General features: G+C 31.5%; 1 protein-coding gene across 6 annotated transcripts in view; it reads left to right on the top strand.

The window, feature by feature from the left end:
* The window catches only part of LOC117236469 (hepatocyte nuclear factor 4-gamma), a 50,871-nt gene that overhangs the window by 15,938 nt on the left and 12,289 nt on the right, over positions 1-22,644 (top strand). Inside the window, exon 1 of one of the 6 annotated variants that reach the window (XM_033499458.1) lies at positions 3,853-4,268. The exons of 3 other annotated variants lie outside the window; for them this stretch is intronic. In XM_033499458.1, coding sequence (XP_033355349.1) covers positions 4,256-4,268 — 13 coding nt within the window. In that variant the 5' untranslated portion in view covers positions 3,853-4,255. Of the gene's footprint in view, positions 1-3,852; positions 4,269-19,041; positions 19,120-20,675; positions 20,868-22,644 lie in introns of those variants that run through there. 2 more of the 6 variants (XM_033499459.1, XM_033499460.1) reach the window with 2 other exon arrangements.

Genomic DNA, 22,644 nt, shown 5'->3' with positions numbered 1-22,644 from the left:
GCCGTAATACCGAGTCCTTTTTGCTCAAAGTAAATCCTTACATTAGAATACTTATTTTTGAAACAATTTGTTTTGCTTTTTTACATTTGATGAAAATCACTAATGATGATTTCCAAATATTATGTAGCATATAGGTAATATCAAATAATAAGTAAATGTACATGATAAATTTCATAGACTTAAACATCTTCAACAATGTATATTGGATTGGAAAAGATCTGGCTACCATTGCAATATTACGCATGACTAAAAAAATTAATAGCCACTAAAAAAAATTTTATGTAGTATATCTTATATGTAACGCAAAATAAATGAGATCGTTTTATTAATAACAAAAAGTAAACGAAAATTTCGAAATGTTTATAGTGAGACTCTCTCGTTCGAGCATAATTATCATCCTGGCAACGTGATAGTCGGGCCAGCACATAAAATGATTCATTTACAGCTGTCTCATTCCGGCAGAAACTGCTTCGTTCCTTTCTGTTTATCAACTGACTCATTTACCAGCCACCGGCTTTGTTACCATTTTCTTCGCTTCCCTCTGTCTCTCTTCAACCCTCTGTTCTTCCCTCTCTCTTCCTCGTTCTTTCTTTCTCTCTTTCTCTCTCCCTCTCCCTCTCTCTCCTCTCCCTCTCTCCTCTCCCTCTCACGTTACACTTTCCTTGGATGGAAATATACCACCGTGGAAAAGCCAATTAATCGAAGAAACCTTTGTTATTAAAAGAGACTGAGCAATCTGGATGGAATGAGTTCTTGAAAATTTGATTACATTCTTGATTACTGATTACTGCACAACACGTGTGCCGATTAATCGAAAGCGTACTCGTTGGACATTGAGTCTATTAGCTTACGCGCTCGGTTGTTTCTTATTACATCGAACAATAGTTAAACTTCGTTTCGCGACACCGTTCTCTTTTTCGAACTTGTTTTACATCTTCTCACAGTATTCGATAGACAAAGAGGAAACATAGCACTTCTCGAGTCGGCAGGTCCATTGGTTCAAAATATATGATCGATATTGAAGAATTGATTTGGCAAATGTGCTGGACAAGGGGTACCAGTCAGCTTCTGGCGGCAGGAAAAATATACAGGATAATCCACGTAACGGTTTCATGTTATAATTCCATTACCAGTGTAATTACTTAAACGAAGTTTAGTCGAATGATACACATTATGCCGCAAAATTAAAGAATTGCTCGATTTTAACCGAAAAATTATCGATGTTTGAACTGTCATTAATTTGTAATATACTTGTAGGACACTTTGAACTAGCATAATGAAAGTAGAGGCTTCACCCTTTAACACTTTACCGACCGATAGCCAATTAATCAGTTTTTTGTCGCCGACGCTTACCGACCGATAGCATATTAATCGACCTTTTGTCGCCGAATCTTTTTCATTATTTGAGCAGTAATTTGTTATTTAATACTATGGTACTTTGCTCGGTTGCGTCAGTTGCGTTGCTTTGCAAGCTCCCGCAGTTTTATACCAATTTGAAAAACTTACCATTCGCGATGAACGAAAAGAGTGGTATTGGAAAGTCTAAACCGAAACAGAGCTAGCGCCAGGGAGAATCTGCGCCTATGCTGCCGGTCGGACGTGCGTATGCTATTGAACCGCTAGCGGTCAGTAAAGTGTTAAAATGTGCCCGCCCCGAGGTAAGATATCGACAGTTTCTTGGTCATTCAATGATTCTTTAATTTTGTGACATGGAGTATATCGATATTGCGATGTTTGGTGGAATGTTAGTTAACATTTAGTTTTCTGTTAGAGTTACTACCAAAAATGGCGTTTTTATAGGCAAGCCCAACGAACATTCGATTCTATGGTGGAATTTTAATTGTGTATTGTGGATGTTTATGGAATTTTAAATTTTTGTGTATTATGTATTACAAAATTAAAATACTAGAACTTACATGATTCGTTTCATTCGTCACTTTAGCAAGTGTTATACTGTGTTTACTTCTTTATACACATTATGTGTACTTTGTGCACATTTGCAGTTTGAACTTTCGAAAAAATACATAAAATAAGAAGGTTAAACGATTTATTAAATACTCATTTGTAATTTAATTTCGTATGAGCTAGAGAATCTGAATTTTTCATTGCACAAATATGCATTTCGTGTTATGCTATGAATCACTACAGCACATACACGCATGTATATCGACTGTTACTCGACCTCAGATTTCTTTGCTCTTGACGTAAGATCTTTCAAGCAAAAATGCTATTTGACGATTTTGAATGTCCTTCGTGCGGTCAGTGATGCAATATCCTACGATTTTCGACTTATGTAATATTGCAGTCGAGATTCATTTTCTTTCACGTATTGTTTGCATATTTTCATTACACAGTATAGTATCTACTCTTATTCAGGTTATCCTCATAAAATATAATAACCTATTATTTATTTTATTTCAATGGCAAGTTATCATATAAACATGCAAACCGCATCTGACATAAAAAATGAAATGGGAAACTAGGTATTTCCTATAAGTACATTTTCTAATTTTTTTTCTCTTTTTTTAAATTTTTCCATCGAGACAACGATCTACAGTGAGGTGCGTTATAACGTACCGCAGGCGTACCGAGCGAAAATTCAAAGTCGATTTTCTCGAAAACAAAGCCTCAAAGAAAAAATTTTTATTCTATATTTTCGACTTCTTTTTTCGCGTAGAATCACCCCCTTTCCGCTTGTACCATCAGTTACCAACCACCCTGTATATGCAAATATTATTCAAAAGAGTAAGATAAAATTGAGACGTTTTAGAAAATCAGTTATTCGACTCAACTTTTTCCTGGATCTCGTGTTGTGGTACAAGACAGTGTTATGAAGGTCACTGAGATTTTTCCTTAAACAGAACAGTACGTTTTTGTGTACCTACGAATGTACGTAATTCACATTCCGACGAATTCAGCGACCATAGTTACTCAGGGTCAATCAAGGTCGTAGCTAAAGAGAAAGCATCTTCTTGTATCTCTCCAGTCGCTGATGAGAGACATCGTCTTCCATCTCGCTAATGTTTCGTAATAATTCTTCTTCACTATGTGCCTCTCGTGTTTCAAATGCTCTTTAAATTCCTTGAGTCGGACGTACTTGGTGAAATCATTGTTGGACATTATTTAAATATTAAGTTGATTGTAAAGTTCTGTTGCTTTTCTTCTGTAGAAAAAGATCAATTGTTTTAACGAAAATTTCTGTCAGTCTTCGATATTTGATGTAATAAAAGAAATAGTCATTGTACAATCTTCATAAAAATATAGATGTTCAACAATAATTGCACACATAATAATTATAATTGTATGATAATATAAATATCCAAGAGTGATAAATAATCACTGTTCGAACTTTTTATTCTTTTAGAAAAAAAGACAGAGAACTTGTTTTTAAACTTTTATATAGGATTACATGTGTAATTTTCATAACAGAAATTTAAATTACACAATTCTCGTGACAATAACTTCATGTATCTTCCGTGTTATATGGGATCCTGGTATATTCGGAACTAAAAGGATTAACAGTTGTCATAAAATAGAAATCAAACCTCGTTGCTAAATTTATCAATATATTAACTTATCAAAATAACATATTAAAATAACAACTCTAAATAAAAGAGATTAATAGTTCTCATAAGAAAAAACCAACCCCGTTGCATTTACGCGCCAAATTCTAACCCCGTTGTCTCCTTCCCCTACTCCTAATCTACCAACAGCCTAGCACCCACCACTCCTAATCTTCGAAGCGAGCGCCCCCCTCCCCTCATTTCTAACTATCGCCGCGATTCGCGCTATATTCATTCCTATGGTAGACTCGAGTTATCCCCACTCTCTAGCCACGAGCCGAGCGCAAAACGCGCCAGCTGCTTGCCAGGCAGTCGTCTTTGCGACGTTGTCATGAAACAAATGAAAGTTATCATCACGGCGTTTTAGCTACCTGTTTGCTGCGGCTCCATCGTGTTTCAAACCTCCCTCTTAGTTCGTTGCACTGACTCACTGTACGGAACGGTTTAGGTTAGAGTGTGTTTCCTCTTCGATCGACAAACGATTGTGCGATGGCCGAGAAATTACGTAATTAAAGGCCGCGGTCATACTGTAACGTAATTTGCCAGGGCTACTGTCGTTGTCTCGGTGATAAGAACGATAATGGAGGCCACCTGCGAGGAATTTTTTCCGAGAAAGATCGGAAGAACTCGTGCACGATTGATCGAAGATCTACACGTCTGATAGCGAGGCCACGTCCGCCGCTGTTTCGGAAATGGGGCTGGCAGGTAAATATTTTGTCTTGGTTGATCGCCATGTTTTTAACCGGTTTCGGGACTCTTTAACTTATGATACCAACCACTGTTATTCTTGATATGATGTGTTTTTATGGACTTTATATTTACTTTTCAAATGTTTAGGAAGTACAATGAATATAGTCAGTATCTTGTCTTTTTCTTTTTTTATGGGATTCTTTGAGTCGCGTAGGTGATAGATGAAGGGTTGATCACATAGGGTGTCCTTAAATTTTGTGCTTCTTTATTTGGGGGCGGATTTTGGTAAATAATAAAGTTTATTAGTTATGTGAATTTGTGAATAGTATAAAGGAAGCTGCGAAGGGTTTGTTATACGAGATGTTAAAAAATTGTATGTTTACTTATTTAAGAGTTACTTAATTAGCTAATTTAGTTTAGAGAAATCTAAACGTTTATTTACATGGATTATTCCATTACCTGACCTGTTCTGAGAATCTACAATTAATAATAATTACTCTACATTTGTTAAATGATAGTAATAACGTATCCTGGCATAACGCGTCATGTTTGTGGAATCGATTATCGTTATTATATAATTGTGTATGTGACTAAATCGAGCACTTGTTTCGTGAGAAGTAGAAAATTTTCAAGACACCCGATGAGTAGGTCAACCTACGTCGCGTAATTAATCAATGCACGCCCACCCATATTTGGTAATTTAGTTTGCTTGATTCTTTACCAATTTTATTCAGTAGCATGTGTTCAAAAAATATCGTAGAACATTTTGGTAGAAAAATATCTCTATAATAAACTGAATTATGACAAAATGCACTTTTCACCGAAATTCTGCCTTTGTTTTTGTATTGTTGTTTCTATTTATATATATACACACAATTGTATTCATTTTTATATTAACTCTTATAGTTGTTTTTATACATATGTATATATATTATTTTTATCTTTATCAGATATTGAAATCGTTTAATTTAATTTAGTAAATTAAAAATTTGTTAAAACTTATCGAAACCAAATTTAAATTCATTATGTGAGAATAATTAAAATCAAACTTAAGATTTGATTTCGGTTTTATTCATTAATTTAACGAGGTTAGGTTAGAGATCTTCTTAAAATAGAATTTTGATTAACAAGAATTAGTGAAATAAAACGAAATTATCCAAAAAGCTCGAATGAAGCGATGAACAGAAATAAGGAAAGCCAGGCGCTAAAAGAAATACCAAATCAATTGTTAAAGAAACTTTGTAAAGAGCTAAAAATTGTGTAATGACAGTAAAAATATAATGGGAAATTAATGATACTTTTCTTTGTGAATTTCGTAAGGACGACAACTTATTTTTAACAGAAAGTAAAAGCAGCAGAAGAACAAACTGATGAGCTAATGAAAAAATTATGTAATTTTCGACACACATGATTGGCCAAGTATAGGGTGAACGTAAAATTTCATTTTTTATGTGATCTGTTAGTCGTCACTAAGCACGTGGAATTTGTTGTTTATGTTAATCGGGACGATTTATAATCTTCGGAAAGAAACAGGTACCGATGAGATCTCGGCAAGTAATCTTCTAAAATACACGCGAATCTTTTCCCTTTTATTAATTGGGACATAGGAGGACATATTTGAGCTTGGAGCGTCCTGTAAAGATGGCGTTAAAATTTTTTTATGCAATCTCCATGTTGTTCCGTCGAATTAAAAATTCATATTTCGATATTTATTTATAATTCATATTTATAATTCATATTTCGAATGCTGCGAAAATAACGAGTTTGTAATGTTTTGAAGAATGAAGCTAATTTCAATATCATGGCAAAGTCAAATAGATAAAAGCACAGTATGACCCCATCGGTACCGTACAACTTTTCTCTGAAATAATTTTTTCGTATCATGACAAATAAAAGAGTAATTAAGAGTGACAGAGTTAGGTCGGACATCCTGTATATGTGCAATATATATGCACATAAACGTAAACTACAATACTAACATGCTATAATATAATATCAAAATATTGTGATATATTACTTGACTGCCTATCCTAATTCTTCAAGCAGTAGTATTTGAAGCGTCCTATTTTCTTATTTTTATATGTATGTACTGATCGCATACGATACTCGGCTGCTTGAATGTATTGATTTATAAAGTTTGTAACAGTTGAAATTTACGTGACTGTTAAAAATGATTACAACGGGTAAATTATTCTTAAATTGTGTAAAATGCAAAATTTTCTTAGAATATTAAAAATATTTTATTTGGTTGAAACAAAAGCAATAGTAGGACAATAATCATGAGATAAAGATGTTTCGTGCTCTCCGCAATCCTGAAAATCATAAAATGAATGTATGTATATATAAAAAACGATTGACTATATATACAAACTGTTTGTTGTAAGAAAAGTGACATAACCTTTCCATGGACCACCACCACCACCACCACCACCACTAATCACAACTCGTGAAGTCAAGATAAACGTTTCAGTTATTTGAGGGTTATTTTCGTGCGTTTCTCCGTTTGCTTATGTTAATGCCATATTCAGTGGACAAACGGAAGGGGAATTGCGAATTAACAAGTAAAAGAAGCTTTTAGTCGGAAGAACTCGCATTAATTATTAATACTGTTAGTCCGTCGCCGTGTCGTATAAACGTGTCTCTGAAAAATACGACGGATCGTTTCCACTTTATGTACTTCTATTTCTATTGTACGTCCTTGCCTTTTTAATCTATGAAAACATTTACATTTTTATATAGGATTGTCTTAAAAGGTATGTTTCGTTTTATTCTACGGAATTTCGAAATACTTGGATTTTTTCTGAAAATATTGATAAGTATTTAATATAAATGTATCGACTTCTAAGTAATTGACTTTTTAATTTCTTAGTGGTTTAACGTACCAATAACTTTACTTGAGAACTTTTTAGAAATATCGCGCCATTTCCTTGTTGTATATCAAGGTATTTCTCAAATTTTTCGACATATTGGATTCTTTAAAGCTTTGAGAAAAGAAACAGGAATTTTTAGAAATATATATTATTCTTCCGTTTTATTATATTTCAGAATATTTTCATTAGTCGATGCTTTGAACGATACTATTTAATCGTTTACATTGCACATATAACCACCCTATAAAGTGTGATCGCACATTTGAAATTCAGATAGGGTTTATGTACAGTGATTTAATGTGTATAGAATGAAAAGAATTCTTCTATAGCGTTTAAGCAGTGGATCTGCCTTTTGTTATACTGACGAAATAAAAGTTAGCCACTTCTATCTTCGTATGATCTTCGTGTTAGAATTAAATTCTCGACGTTGCTAATATTATTGAAATTTTATTCCCTTCCCAAAAGTAAACCCAGATCTATTTCAAATCAAATTATGTTGTCAACGGGCACCATAATTTTAATCTCTTATTATCTACCAAAATTTTCATGCTGTTCTATAATAGAAAGATCACGAGGAACGAGAGATACAATCAGGAATTTAATAGGGTTATCTTTGCGCATGCGCATTTACATTGACTGTCATTTACAGATGGCGCCCGAAATCTTTCATTAAACTCCAAGAAAAATCGATGGCCAGAAATTTCGTATATTCGTTGGTTAACCACTGTGTGTAATCGTCATCCTTGCTTTCACTTTCTACACGACGCTTCTAACTGATAATTAAGCAATCTAAAGAAATGTCGGAAATGTCTTGTCATAAACTCAACTATTATACAGTTTAGAAGGGGTAAATTTTATTATACAGATAATGATCACATTGCAATATTAGAGGTTAGCGTTTTTAGAATACTATACATATAGTAGATCTTTCTTAAGTTCGAACAGGTAAATTTCCCCGAGCTCAATCGGAAACGGTGTCTAACCACTAAGATAGAATCCACTGGCTCATTTCCCTTACGTAATATAATAGGACACGCACGCGACGTATCTTTCTCTCCAATCTCGCTATACATATATACAATTAGTTCCTCTGTTTGAACACAGTCTCTTGTGTCTCTTTCTATCCTCGTCCAAAAAGGGTCCCACTGTCTCTATTCATCGATGTTTTCGAAATTCATATTTACTTTGCGGACGACTCAATTGGTCACCTAGGTCGTTGAGATAAGTGTCATCGAAATGGAGCTTTATGTGAGTCGCGGAGAAGCCATGATCAAATCCATAAATTAAAATAATACATAGAAGAACGACGATTGCGAACAATATTTTTTTTAATGTTACTTTAATTTTTATTTCTCTGGAAATTTGCAATTATTTACGATACAGCTCTGTGATAAATGAATTTGTGAAAATAACATTTCTTTTCCAAAATATCGAATATTAATGATACATCTGGATAATATGAAACATTGACAACATTATAAAAAATTATTTGGATACTTGTATTGTCGTACGTGTTGTACAATAATTATTTTCTTAATAGGTCTTCGAATATTCCATCAATCTTCCATAAATCTTCAAATATTTTCTCTGGGAAACACTTACACACGTAGGTTTTCGTGTAAAGAAAGAGATCTGCAATAAATCCACGAAAAGGTCAAAAAGAACACGCGTGAGCAATCTACGGTTGTGAGAAGAGAAAATAAATCGTGATTCGACTCGTAAGTAGCCGGCACTCATAATTGTCGTCATTGGAGAAAAAGTAGTTTTACATTTGACGAGGGATAATAACACGTAATCGAGTTATGAAAGAAATTAAACGATACTCGGTGTTTTTCTCGTAATTTAGTGTTAAATGAGTGAAAAAATGTTCTTTTATAACGCGTTAGTAATTGCATTATTATATCAATGTCAGCATAAACTTGAGCAAAAAAGAATATATCGAACAAGTAGACATAAATTATTTAAAAGCAAGATGGAAAGATTCCTAACTTGAAAAAAAAAACACGTGTAACAGATACAAAGAATTAAGTTAGAATGAAGATGTGCTGGCTCATAGTTAATGTATATCGTATTATATTATATCATAATTATAAAATGCAAAACAGTTTTTAGGAGATCCAGTGACGCTTATTAATATTTGGACATCACGTCATCCGAGACAAAGTTTGGCTGTTAAATACCGCGATATCCTGTATAATTTACAAATAACGTCACAAGGTTATTGAAAAAAGTGACAGAATTCTTAATTTGCATTAATTCATACAAGTTATTTCTGCTTCTCTACAAATGCAACACGCGGTCAGATAAATTAAAATTTCTAATTTGAATTAGTTAATTCATTTCTATGGAAATCGTTGGCATTATCGCTATAAGAAGTAGGTAGCTGTGACGGAAAAAATGTAACTTTTTATCGCTACTTATACGTAAAATAACAATGTTAAGGAAAAAGGTGCTTATGTGTAATGCGACTATTTACAATTATAATCCTTCGAGAACGTAAATGCAATTAGCTACCACTTACATAATCAATAGAACGTGTTGATATTAGCGTATTAGTTCAATCGGAGACGCTTGGTTGATGCTTGTGAATACGTGAAACTTCATAGCCTTGATCCGATTTTCATCTTCACTGGTAACACGTTTTTCTTTTTTCTTTTTCTTTCTTTTTTTTTTTTTTTTTTTGTACATTTTCATTGTCAGGCTAAGCTGGTATTGCGTAATCTTACATAGTAATTTATTAAGCAATTACGTATATATCACAAGTTACAGCCATCAAATATTTATGTTTTATGGCTTCGTAATTTTGGAATAACGAGGTCTTGTAATTTATAAAATTTATCAAGTAATAATATTAATTGTAGGGTATAGATCGTACACTCTTCATTTAAAATTTTACAATTTTACGTTAAAATATATATATATATATTTATACACGTATATACAGTGTGGTTGGTAACTGGTGGTACAAACGGAAAGGGGGTGATTCTACGCGAAAAAAGAAGTCGAAAATATAGAATAAACATTTTTCGTTCGAGGCTTCGTTTTCGAGAAAATCGACTTTGAATTTTCGCTCGGTACGCGTGCGGTACGTTATAACGCACCTCACTGTAGATCGTTGTCTCGATGGAAAAACTAAAAAAAAAAAAATTTTTTTATTCTACATATTCGACTTCTTTTTTCGCGTAGAATCACACCCTATCCGTTTGTACCACCAATTACCAACCACCCTGTATATATATATATTACAAGATAAGATAGTAATTTGTTATTTATAAAGTTTCTCAAATAATAATATCAGTGAACTGATAACTTACTAATTATAGGCTACAAATTCCTATTTACAATTCTACGTCAACGGATAATTAAGTAACTTACGTATAAGTTGCAAAATATTTTCCAAGCAATAGCTTTTGTTTATTTGTGTAAGGGGGTTCAGAAATAAAAGTACAGTCGAATATGTTTATACGTAATTTTTTAGCACAGTGGAAGGATTAAATATTAGAGTAAAAATTAAGAAAAATTTCTCTCGTCTGTTCCCAACAATCGGAAGAAAGTTAAACTTCGTTAGAATTTTGTTTTGTTTACTTTAAACGTATTTAACGTTATAATTAATGCGAATATTCTGATCTCTTTTGTCATTCTCACTATCTTCTTTATTTGTAACTTGAAAACTACCTATGCTTAAATTATTTTCATTGGATTTCTACTCGTACAGGTACTTATAGTACAATATTAATGGAAATCATGAAAACCAGGTTTCAATAGCAAAAGTGCAGAATTTTATATATATGGAGCCAGATTCTATACAAACTCTAAGCATAATAAAATAAAAGTTATCATGTCTAGGAGCTTCTTGCTTCATTTTTGTTCAGACAGTACAGAAAACATTGAAATCAGACATACAAAACGAAATGTTTTAAGGCTTCTCAATAGCCAAACTGAAAGTCTCATAACGATCACTATTTTGATTATTTTGAAAATATTTCCTCTAAACAATAACAATATACACACACTTATTTCTAATTTATTATTTGCAGTTGTACATCAAGCGGTAATTATTAAAATTAAACGATGAATCAGTTTAAAAAATCAAGTTATTAAACGTTACGTTACCCTTGCTCTATTTCAAACATCGTTCAATAAAATTCTACAAAATGTTTCCTAAAATCCCATACTCTATCCGAATCGCATATCAATCCTAAATCATTTGTTTCTTAAATCATAATTATCTTTACCCGACTTATAATTTATCTTCTTCGTTACAGAATATTTTTTCGCGGTATAATCCATTAACATTCGTGGAACGTTCTCTAAGAATAATTTCTATGCATAATTCAAATCAAAATGTGGAACGGTAAATGGAGATATATAGAAGCATACGATGGATATTTCGTAGCCCGAAAATGAAAGTAGGGAAACCTCATTTAACTTGGAAATATTAAAGTGGTTGTTCGAATGTCGGAATGAAAAGTTATATAATAAATTAGCCGTTAAATAAAGATCGAAACAACATCTTTTCTTTCTTTTTTCCCGCGTCGAGTCGCGATTATACTTTCTAAAACATAAAGTGATGTAATCGTTTCAGTTTTCTTGAGGAAATTCGCGATTCCCGTCTCATTATGCAATTAACAGTTTTCAATTCTGACACGTGTTTCTCTGCTAGATAAGAAAAAATGGCACACTCCAGCGATTTGTACGCGTTCATGCTATTCACATGTTGTTAATATGTAACGCGCGAACGATCGTAAATCGCTTCTGGCCTTAGAAGAAAATCGATCGACATTCGATGTGCTTCTTCGTAAAATGATAAACGAAAATTATTAGTTGGATTATTTAATGAAATATCATTTCGTTAAATTAATCATTCCTTTGTTATTGTTAATTTATAGTTCTTATCTATTCATTGGTAATTTATGGCATCATATTATAGCTGCGTTTTCGAGAAGATCGAGTTTGAGTGTTCAGTAAGTACGCGCGCATTTAACTAATCGGCGAATCCTATCCCATCTTCTACATTCCATATCTCGTACCTCACATCCTATATCATACCATGTATATCACAAGCGATACTTCATTTTCCATACCTAAGAAGGTAAATGCAAGTTTAAGTCAAAAGTTACACGTATATCATACCATATATATCACAAGCGATATTTCATTTTCCATACCTAAGAAGGTAAATGCAAGTTTAAGTAAAAAATTACACGTATATCATACCATATATATCACAAGCGATACTTCATTTTCCATACTTAAGAAGGTAAATGCAAGCTTAAGTTAAAAGTTACACGTTAGACTCTACGACCTCCAACCCTCTCTCTGCGATATTCGCGTACTCCATATCGTATGTCCAAAATCTAATACCTACTGTCCTATATCTGTAGCTCACATTTAAGTAACGATTTCTTCCGAGTTCTGAAGGAAATTTGGAAAGTGAGTTCTGAAGGAAACTGATTTCATTGGTTTACGGGAAGTTGAGGATTTTGAGAATTATGGGCCAGAGATACTGGATGTGTGATATGAAATATGAGAAAGGGAATGTGAAGTACGAGATATGGAATTGAAAGATGGAATGTGAGAGATAAGATGAGGAATATGAGTTAGGAACATCGTGTGTGGGGGTATGAGATGTGAGATAAAGTACATGGAATGGGGGATGAAAATGTGAGCTGTGGACTGGATATGTGATAGTGGATATTGGATGTTGGATATGGAGACAGAGTATGCGATAGTGTGAAATAGGATATGAATAATAAACCTAATAGGAAAGATAGTACATATTGCACAGATTAATATAGATCACAAATACTTTTCTAAAGTTCTTGGAATATCCTTAATAGAGGAAATATTATTTCTTCTATGTTTATACATAATTAAATGCACAATACCTTACATAACATCCAAATAGGTAAACAATTATTATTTATTATTTTCAACAAAATAGGTTAAATAACCGCATTAAAAGTATATAGTATTGAATATTGATTAACATAAGTTAATATGATATAAGGAATAATATGACGCGTAATGCAAGCAAACGTTAACAAGGGATCATTTAATGGACAATTAATCGCAGATCAATAGAAAAACATGAGAACTGCTTCATCCTTCGAGCATGGAAAACTTTCCACGTTTCTTGTTCGTGAACCACAGTCGACGACGTCTTTTATCGCTTTACTCTTAAGATTTCTTTTGTTGCCAATAAAAACGCCATTTTTTTTCTTTTTCCTCCTCTTCTCCCTCTATTTCTCTGTCGTCGATTTCCTATATCACAACGCTACTGTTGATTTTCATAATTAGATTATTCCTCGAAAAATTTGAATCATAAGTTCATTTCCTTTACAATGAGTTATAGGTTAGGAACAGATATTTTCGTAACGAATCATAATTCCACGTCGATAGTTCTTTTTAACTGAAGTAGAATATAGAATTTCGCGATTTTCTTTTTGTCTTTCGTTTTTTTTTTACTTTTACAGGTTTTTTTTTATTTTTACAGGTTTTTTTTTTTACTTTTACAGGTTATAGGTTAATTCCATTCTTTATTACCTTTTCCCAGATATATCTATAAAGATATATGTACATTATAAATATCAATAGCGTCACGCTGTTCCTCATAATCGTAGTCATTATACTCATTAATAATACATTAAGTACAGTGATAAATATCGAAAAAAAGAAGAAAAAGAATCACACGCCACATATTATAGAAATTCTGGTATGAATCAAAATAAACATTTATCTGTTGACGTCGTCGGGTTTACATTCATGAACGAACATGAATATGCCTGACATTAAAACATTATAAAACTAATTTTTATTTGCATACCTTATACTCTTCTTCGACTTTTTATTCATATTTTCATTGATTGTTGCATAATTTCCACTTTTTGTTCATCACGAATGTTTGCATTTGAAGAAGAATCTTAACAATTTATCTTTTCTTCCTTTTGCATTGGAAATAGTGGTTTGTTGGCAAAGTTGAATAGCAAATATATAAGCGTTAATATATCGACTAAGATTTGTAAGAATGATGGACTTGCGTATTTTTTTACTCCCTGTATATATCAGTCAGATTAATTGGTATCTCTGTTCCTGTGAGCAAGATAAACTTGTAGAAGAGGAATAAATTTTCAGATAAACTGTTTAGGAGAAAAGAAATTGTTAGTATTCAGAGAAATATGATAAATAACAAATAATTATTATAGAAATATAGAATTCATTTTTACAAATAATTACTGTTATTTAAATGTGAAATAATTGAATTCACATCTGCTAGATATACAAATCTTATCAAGTTAATATTAAATTTTATGTAATTTATAAATATCATTAATAATTAATGCCATCTACGTTTGAATCGACTCTATTTTAAAATAAAGCAAAGTACCGCATATTACACGTCATTAATTAAGAAAAGGAAAGATATTCATAAAAGATATTTTAACGGGAACTGTATAGATTTTCGTTTTTTTTTTTGGCGAAGATTTCGATTAGAAGGCCACGGATACTTCTACTGCAATTTTTCCAAGAATCATGGCCGTGGCCCTAAGTAATTATTTGCACGCTAGAAACGTGTTTGTTCTTGGACATCTTGGTTAAGTATGACATTCTTGCTGGACATTCAATAACGATTGCCGAATGATTAGATCAGTGGGTCAAATCAATGAATCAAAGGATCGAAAATTTTTGTCTGCGCATTATGCATCAGAAGAGAGAGGAAATGAATAGAAATTGCAGAAATTAATCATAAATAGCCATCGATGCCATCTTTTAGTGACACGACGTACTCTTGAAAATAATTGTTCTGCAATTGTTTGATGGTAATACTAAATGAAATTCTTGCATGACAAAAGGCACAGATCGAAGCACATGTACATTAAGGAGAATTTACATTGAAATTCATGTTTACGGATTCGTGTTTGAGGTTAGTGTTAGGCAGTCCATGCCGAAGTATTGCGTTTTATGCAAGTATGTATGTTCAATCATGACGAATCAGCAAAAACTTCACAAACAAACTACATAGGAATATTCTTCTTTAACCTTAAGACTGAATAAATTATCTATTTTACTACTGTACAATTTTTTGAATGTTTGAATATTTAAATTATTTAAATATCTTTCAATGTACAAAATATTTCTACAATTGCAACAGTAATTTCATTTTTTCACTTCTAATGTACTAAATCGACTGTATCGATGAAATGTTTGTTTTACTGTTTATTGTTCATTTATTATTCCAACTGTTCAAATAAAAAAATCAATGTTAAATATAGACAGTGGTTTAAGAAATCTCCGAGTAAAATTCCCTTGCAATCATCCTTGGAAAAATGATACAGGTATTTCAACTCACAATGTCAAATTAATTATATGCTTTCATTTAAAAAATTTCTCAAATTCGTGTCTTTCTTGCAATCTAAACATCTTTAAGATATTTTTTAAAATCTTTTTCTTCGTTGAAATGAGCATGAGATATAGACATAAAGGTTCGTAGATCTCAGCAAAGTTAGATCGAAATAAATCCGATATCTGTTGGTTTACTCTTTGTGCTGATTGCACTCAATCAACTCTTTCTTCGTTATTTCGCCACTAATTTTAGCAGTTATATAGGCTCACATCGGAGTTACGTAAAATTTGTCTAGTGTCGCACATGTGTAAATATGTCTGAGGTGGATTTACGTGATCCTCAGATTATGAAATGATACGTAGTTAACATGTAGACACGTGTACGCCATTTAAATCTAGATGTAGTATCTAATTAATTATTCAGTTTTTTGGTGATAATTATTCAGGTACTCGAAAGAATTACATTCTTGAATTATTCAAAATAACAGTAAGGTTAGTGTATTGAGAAGGTCAATAATTCATTATGAATTATTTAATTATCGATTTGATTCGTTTATTATTATTTTATTCTGTTATTCTATATTCTATTCTATCATTTCTGGTTTCATCATTGAATTATTCAGTATTCTGACGAAAATTACGTTTCTTGAGGTTATGTTATAATATAACGGTAAGAAAGATGTTTAGGAGCTTTCTGTTTTAGGAAAAGAGAAAATATCTTAAAGAACATTCACATAAATACGCTACACTGGCTACAATTATGTCGCCAAAAATCATGAGTCATCTCTAACAATTTTTACATTAGCCGAAATTATCTTTGACTAAAGAATATTTTCATTTCATTACTCGTCTCTTAATATTCAATCGTAATATTAAATTCTTCGAACAGCGCCTAAACCATTCATAAAACAAAAACATTCTTATCTCTTCCTATTTCACTATGATATTAAATTCTTGCAACATAACCTACAAAAAGGTGCCGAAGTTTCCAGCAAAAGTGTCAAAGGTTTCATGAAACAAAAACATCCTCCTTTTGTCACCATGACACTACCCAATCAAGTAGTCAGTGATGTTTACGATCAGCCGGAGAATTAGATTCGAGTCGTCAGGAACGAAAAAATAGATGAGATGCCAGTATCTTGTCCGCGAGATCAAGGTCCGGTCAGCACTCAGTCATTCTAGTTTTTTTTGTGGTATTGGATGTGGTGTTACAAAATGGCTGGTTTGCTTGCACGGTATCAAGGTGTTACTCAATAATTCCCTACTGGAGGAACAGAGACAAAAAGGGGGATTACTAGCTGACAGGTGTTTTTGCTCTAGCGACACTTTACTTATTCGCTCGCCACTCTCTTTATGCTCACGTGTGCATCATTTGCATGTTGCGGCTCTCTTACAGTGGCGGAACATCCGTAAAAAGATTGCAAGCTAATCTCCGAATTCTCTTATAATTCTGCGTTATTTTTCTGTACAAGTGTTTGGAAAATGTAAATTGTGATCGTTATGAAGGGTAATTTCTACGGGAAGCTAGAAAATCGACAATTGCGTAGTCGTTTAGTTATTGAGGTATTGGAATAGTATTGGTATGTCGAAGTATTAAAGTATTTAAAGCATTAAGATAATGATCATTAATTTATCTCATTTATATGATATAACAAGTAAAGTAGTACAACATACTATGGTAAAAAATGTATAGGATATATATTATACTCTCTCAAGTGATTATCACAAACTCGAGGATTAATGACTGGAGTTTACTGCAAGGTTAAGCATAAAACGAAATTAATATTAATACATTCCCCATTAATATTCTGAAATATACAGACAAATATGAGGATTCTACGAGTATACAAAAGGAAAAGAGAAACGATAATTTATTATTGACCATAAAATTACAAGGTTTTACAACATATTTCTGATTTACTAAATGTTAGTTTTTATTTCTCATAATTACATAATGTTGCATACAAAATACGACATCTAATGAAGTTCATTTCTTGTTCGTTTGATTCTTCATTCGCTTTCTACTAGGTACATAATTGTAGAGCTTCCATAACCTTGAAACACTTCATATACATTTTAAACATATCACCATTAACCCACGTGTTTCTTCCAATCCTCCTACAGGAAATCTTGGAACTTATCAACAACTGTGAGCAAAGTGAAAGTTTGCAGTAAGTTTGGAAAGAGCTATTGCCAAATTGTTCAGTCATTCTCACGATCGTTAATTGCAGTTAGAAAACAGCCATTAATTTTAGAACAAATTGGAAACTCTCCAAAATCGTATATTTGTACTGGCTTATGTTAGCTATTATATCTTATGTTATTTCTGCTGAATTATTTACATTGGAAAACCAAATTTTTTATTTAAATCTTTTATATTTATATTTATATTTATTGTAACCTCAAAAATTTAATCTGTATGTATTTTTAAATTATATTTATATCTATTTAAACTCACTATTTCCTTTGTTAAGGCATTTCACAAGCTTCATTCTTCATTTACTTTTATTTCTAACTTTAGTTTTTTATACAAATTATTATTATACAAACATAGCTTTACAAATAAAAAAATTTGGAATATTACATATATGCACATACATATACATCAATCGAATGAAATAGAATGGCTACGTACAAGCATTGTGGAGAAGATTGGGAGAGGAGGTAGAATAAGCTGCTATACATATAGTGAATCGCGATGATTACGTCATGAGGGTCAGTTCTGCAAGTTCTGCTTGTCATCGCGTGTCAGCAAAATAGTCTAGAGTTAGCGGATGCGTGTTTATAAGAAAGCAAGAATTTTTTTAAACACTATCACCTTTTGTCATCCTCTTTTCTTGTTCCCTTAAGATTCATTTCGTTTTCCCACTTAATTTATTTTCACTTGAAAATGATCAGACTGGTTTGAGGTTAGGACAATTTCATTGCACCAATTAATTGCTTAACGCGTGTCCCGATCTCGTTATACGTGTTGTTTCCTTTTTTGGTGACACATGTGTATATATGTTTGTTACTGATATTGTGTGTGATGTTCATATTAATAGTAAGATAATGGAGGAGGTAGAAATCATTATACTGGATGATCTAAGATGTTTGTTTGTGCTTCATTAGATTAGAAAAGAATATAAATTCAGAGATAATTAAATGAACCGAAGCTTTGGAAATAGATATTTTAAAATTTCATTTAACAATAATTAATACTATAATAAATAGAAATTAAATTAATAACAATAACAATGAATTCCTTTTAAATTAAAAGTTATTCCCATCTTTCTTTTGATACTTTGAGTCATCAGATCATAAATTGCAGATATGTTCCATACGTTTAGAATGAAATTTGTACTGGCTGGAAGAGTATCGAGACGTATAATCAGAGACACAATCGTTGAAAGATACCAGTGAATAGGGTCAGGAACTAGACTTTGGCTCGAGTTAAGGCAGGTCTCGTTCACTTTGGTATGCGATGCGAAATAGAATCGATATATTATATTTCACATAATCACAGCATCGATGTATTATCGATATAGTTATACTCTGTCGCATATTTATGATAAAAAAATTTTCTTTGTATACAGGAAGTAAACTGACGTGAAAGAACAGACCATCTATACCGGGTGTTTTAAAATATTTGGATCAACTGCAGATAAGATAATGTATAGTTCTAATTAAACTTTCTATCATGTAATGGATTATTCAAAATATTTCCTAACCTAAAAACTAACACTGAGAAAATATTTATTTCTTATTCATTTAAATTTCAATTGTAACCTTAATTTAATATATTTAGTAAATAATGTTTGCTGAACATGGCTTGCGATTTAAGGAATTTTAAATTTGAATTATTTATGAAGTACATAAATCATTTCGTAAGCTACTTGATTTTAATAGCTGTTCTCCCTCTCACAAACCACATCACCGTTGAATCGACGTTTTCATCATTTTATATACAAATTTTCTATTCCTTCGTATACTTGACAATACACGTGTGATAATAATTTGAATTTAATATGAATTTCAAGTAAGCGCTTTTAATGTAATTCATCAACTTTCTTTCTTCCATTCCATCTTTACTGTTGATTTATTGACACTTCCTAAAAACCGGAAACGTGAATTTGTATGTATATACATTGAACATCTTTTAATGAAATGTTAGTAAATAAAGAATGTCAACCATTTAAAACCATTCCTTTCACGTTATTAATTAATATATAGTAAATAGTTTCAATTTGATTATTACTTGTAAAAATAATAATATTCTTTACGCAATAATATTAGTTGCATAAAAATTTACTTTTTTAATCTTAAGTATTTTAAACTTATCGAACGGAAATTTTATACTTGCATTTCATTTGAAACGATGTGAATGATCCATTATACTTTCATTTATGCTTGCATCATTAAAGGCATATATATATTATTTTTATAATGAAAATAAAAATTTGAATATAAAAGACTAAACATCGATAACCTAAGGAATTATGCATATGCATGTCAATGAATGCTTGCAAAGTATTTTTTCAGAAACTAATAAAACATAATGCATGATAAGTTTGTATAACACAAAGTTTAAAAATCAAATTTATGCCACACATTGCTGTCTAATTTATATATTATAAATGATATATTTGAATGATACGAAATATCATTAATTATAATTATTATTCGTGTTGGATATTAACAAAATTAAATAATTGTTCAGTATTGAATTGAAGGTTTCAATGAGTGGTATGAATGGCTGATGGTTTTCTTTTCATCATCAAGGTCGAGCATTATTCCATGGCTTTATTTTCAAAAAAATAATTCGAATTTCTGTGATATTTATCCGCTTCCGTTATTCATGTCTCGAGAATGTCTGCATTTAAAATCCATTTAGAATAATCGTTTCATACAAACAAAATTCCATATGGAAAAATTTCTCCAAATTTTTAATTGCTAAAAACATAACCTATATATTATCTATGCAACAAAATATTCCCTCACGTGCGTACATAACACCATTTTTGTATATGCAATTTTACAGAAAAGTACATAAAATATTTCTTATAAACATTAAACTAAAGCTTAACATTTGAATAGCATTATCGAATGATATTAACATTGGCCATAAAACAATTTAAAAAGTAATTTTTATTCGATAGTAAGTGTTAAACAATCTCTTGATCTTGTGGAATATTTCTTGTTAAACGTATTAAACTATGCATCGTCTAGTGGCATGCGTTAAATAGCATCTGTCCGCTGTTTTATTATTCAAAGGAATCCTTTATCTATCACGGCCAGAAAGCGTGGAAAATCTGCAAGATAAGAACGTGAGATGTCACTGGGTCAGAAAAATGAAGAAAAAAGCTTGTTACGACCGATAATGCAGAACTCGTTTGTATCTTATGCGCACGAGACATTGCAGGTATTATGAAAAAAATATATGCAGAAGAAAAAACAGTGAACGGTCCTTGGAATAATTTACGACATACGGTTAATTAATTTTTATTCCTACATCATTTTCCATCGCAATCAGCATTCATTCTTTTTCCTATCTTGTCCTATTATGAAATACTTTTACGATGGTCTCGTTTCTCTTCGTCAAGATATTCTTACTGTTGACTGAACTCTGTTGACAATATGGTCGATGTTTGATAGATGAAGATAATTCTCGGATTAGAGATATTACAAAGTGTTTACTTTGTAAGACCCCTAAATTCATCACTTAAAATGTCAAAAGTGTGAGTTTTAAAAAGTATAAATGGTATATATGGTTTATGACTATAATAATATATATAGATATAAATACAGAAATACTTACGAAACCTATTAGTAACAATTTTTTATCAACTGCGTTAATAATATAGAATTGAAAAAAAATTAAAATTGTATTGTATTGACGAATTAAAAGTATTTGACACAATTTATTTTATAGCAATTTAATAGGCTTACAATTATAGTAAATTATTAAAGGCCACAATAATACACGAATTACTAATGCTGAATCAATAAGCGTATACTAAGCAAAATTGTATAATTAGAAAAGAACATCATAATAGAATTAGTAATTAGATTGAATTATAATGGTAATAGATACTTGAAGATTTAACGTTATCGGTATTTCATAGCGAGCTGAAAGTCTTTTTGCAATAGTTTATCAGGAATATTCAAATATTATCTCAAGGACCCTAAGTACTTTGCATACTTAACCCCGTGATGACCTAACTCCATGTTTTTACCGCGTGAAAATAAAACTGTAATTTCTGTGCAATAGCTTATCGTCTCTCGATCGCAGTGAAATAAAAATTCGATACTTTATTTATGAAAATAAAATAACAAACAATTTCATATAATTTTATTTATTTAAAAGGAACGTAAATGATGATTATTTAACTATTGTTGTATAATAAATATATATATATATATATATATATATATATATATATATATATATATATATATTTAATCATATTGATACCTTCTTTGTAGAGTCATGGTTAAATTTGAATACACAAAAGATTAATCCTTTTCATTTCAGATAATATTTAATAAGTTTTATCTAACTTTCCGCAATTAGCTATATTGCAATTTTTCTTGTTTACTTCGAGATTATTGGCTTAATTACTTTCCTTTTCGGACAAATATTTATTTTGTAAACAATATAATCTCACTTTGTTGTTCGCCTTATTTCACTATATGCACACATACATCTCTTACCGAAAGTATTCAATGTTAATACAGTAGCTAAATTCTTGCCTCCTGTTTCAGCAAGTGCTAACACTTCTGGCTCCTTCTTTCGTGTTATTCCAACGTTATGCCTCTTAAGCCGCTTGTTATCCCAACACTGATACCTCACCTATTTTTACGGCGGTATTAGTACGATTTCTTAACGACTATCGCGAACAATTTTAAAAATAACACGAAAACAAGATGGATAAATATTTGAACGTCTGGTCCTGTTCCCAGTGATCATTGATACACTCTGACCAGTTGGAACAATAAAGAGAACAGTTTCCAGCTTTTTCTTTCTAGTCGCCGATTTCTTCGTTTATCTTCCGCGGTTGTCGAAGAACTTGTATTTTTAATTCAATAGTAGAAAATTTAGGAATCAAAGTTTTGAAGAATTCAGCGTTCAAGCTAACAAGTTCTTTGGATTTTTAATATTGTTTCCGTGAATTTTCTTGAAAATTTTTAATTGCAAA

Source organism: Bombus vosnesenskii, unplaced genomic scaffold (assembly GCF_011952255.1).
Source record: "Bombus vosnesenskii isolate JDL3184/JDL3185 unplaced genomic scaffold, Bvos_JDL3184-5_v1.1 scf7180000013349, whole genome shotgun sequence".
Lineage (NCBI taxonomy): Eukaryota > Metazoa > Arthropoda > Insecta > Hymenoptera > Apidae > Bombus > Bombus vosnesenskii.
Note: the sequence above shows the minus strand (reverse complement) of the source record. Positions and strands in the feature narration are given on the sequence as shown.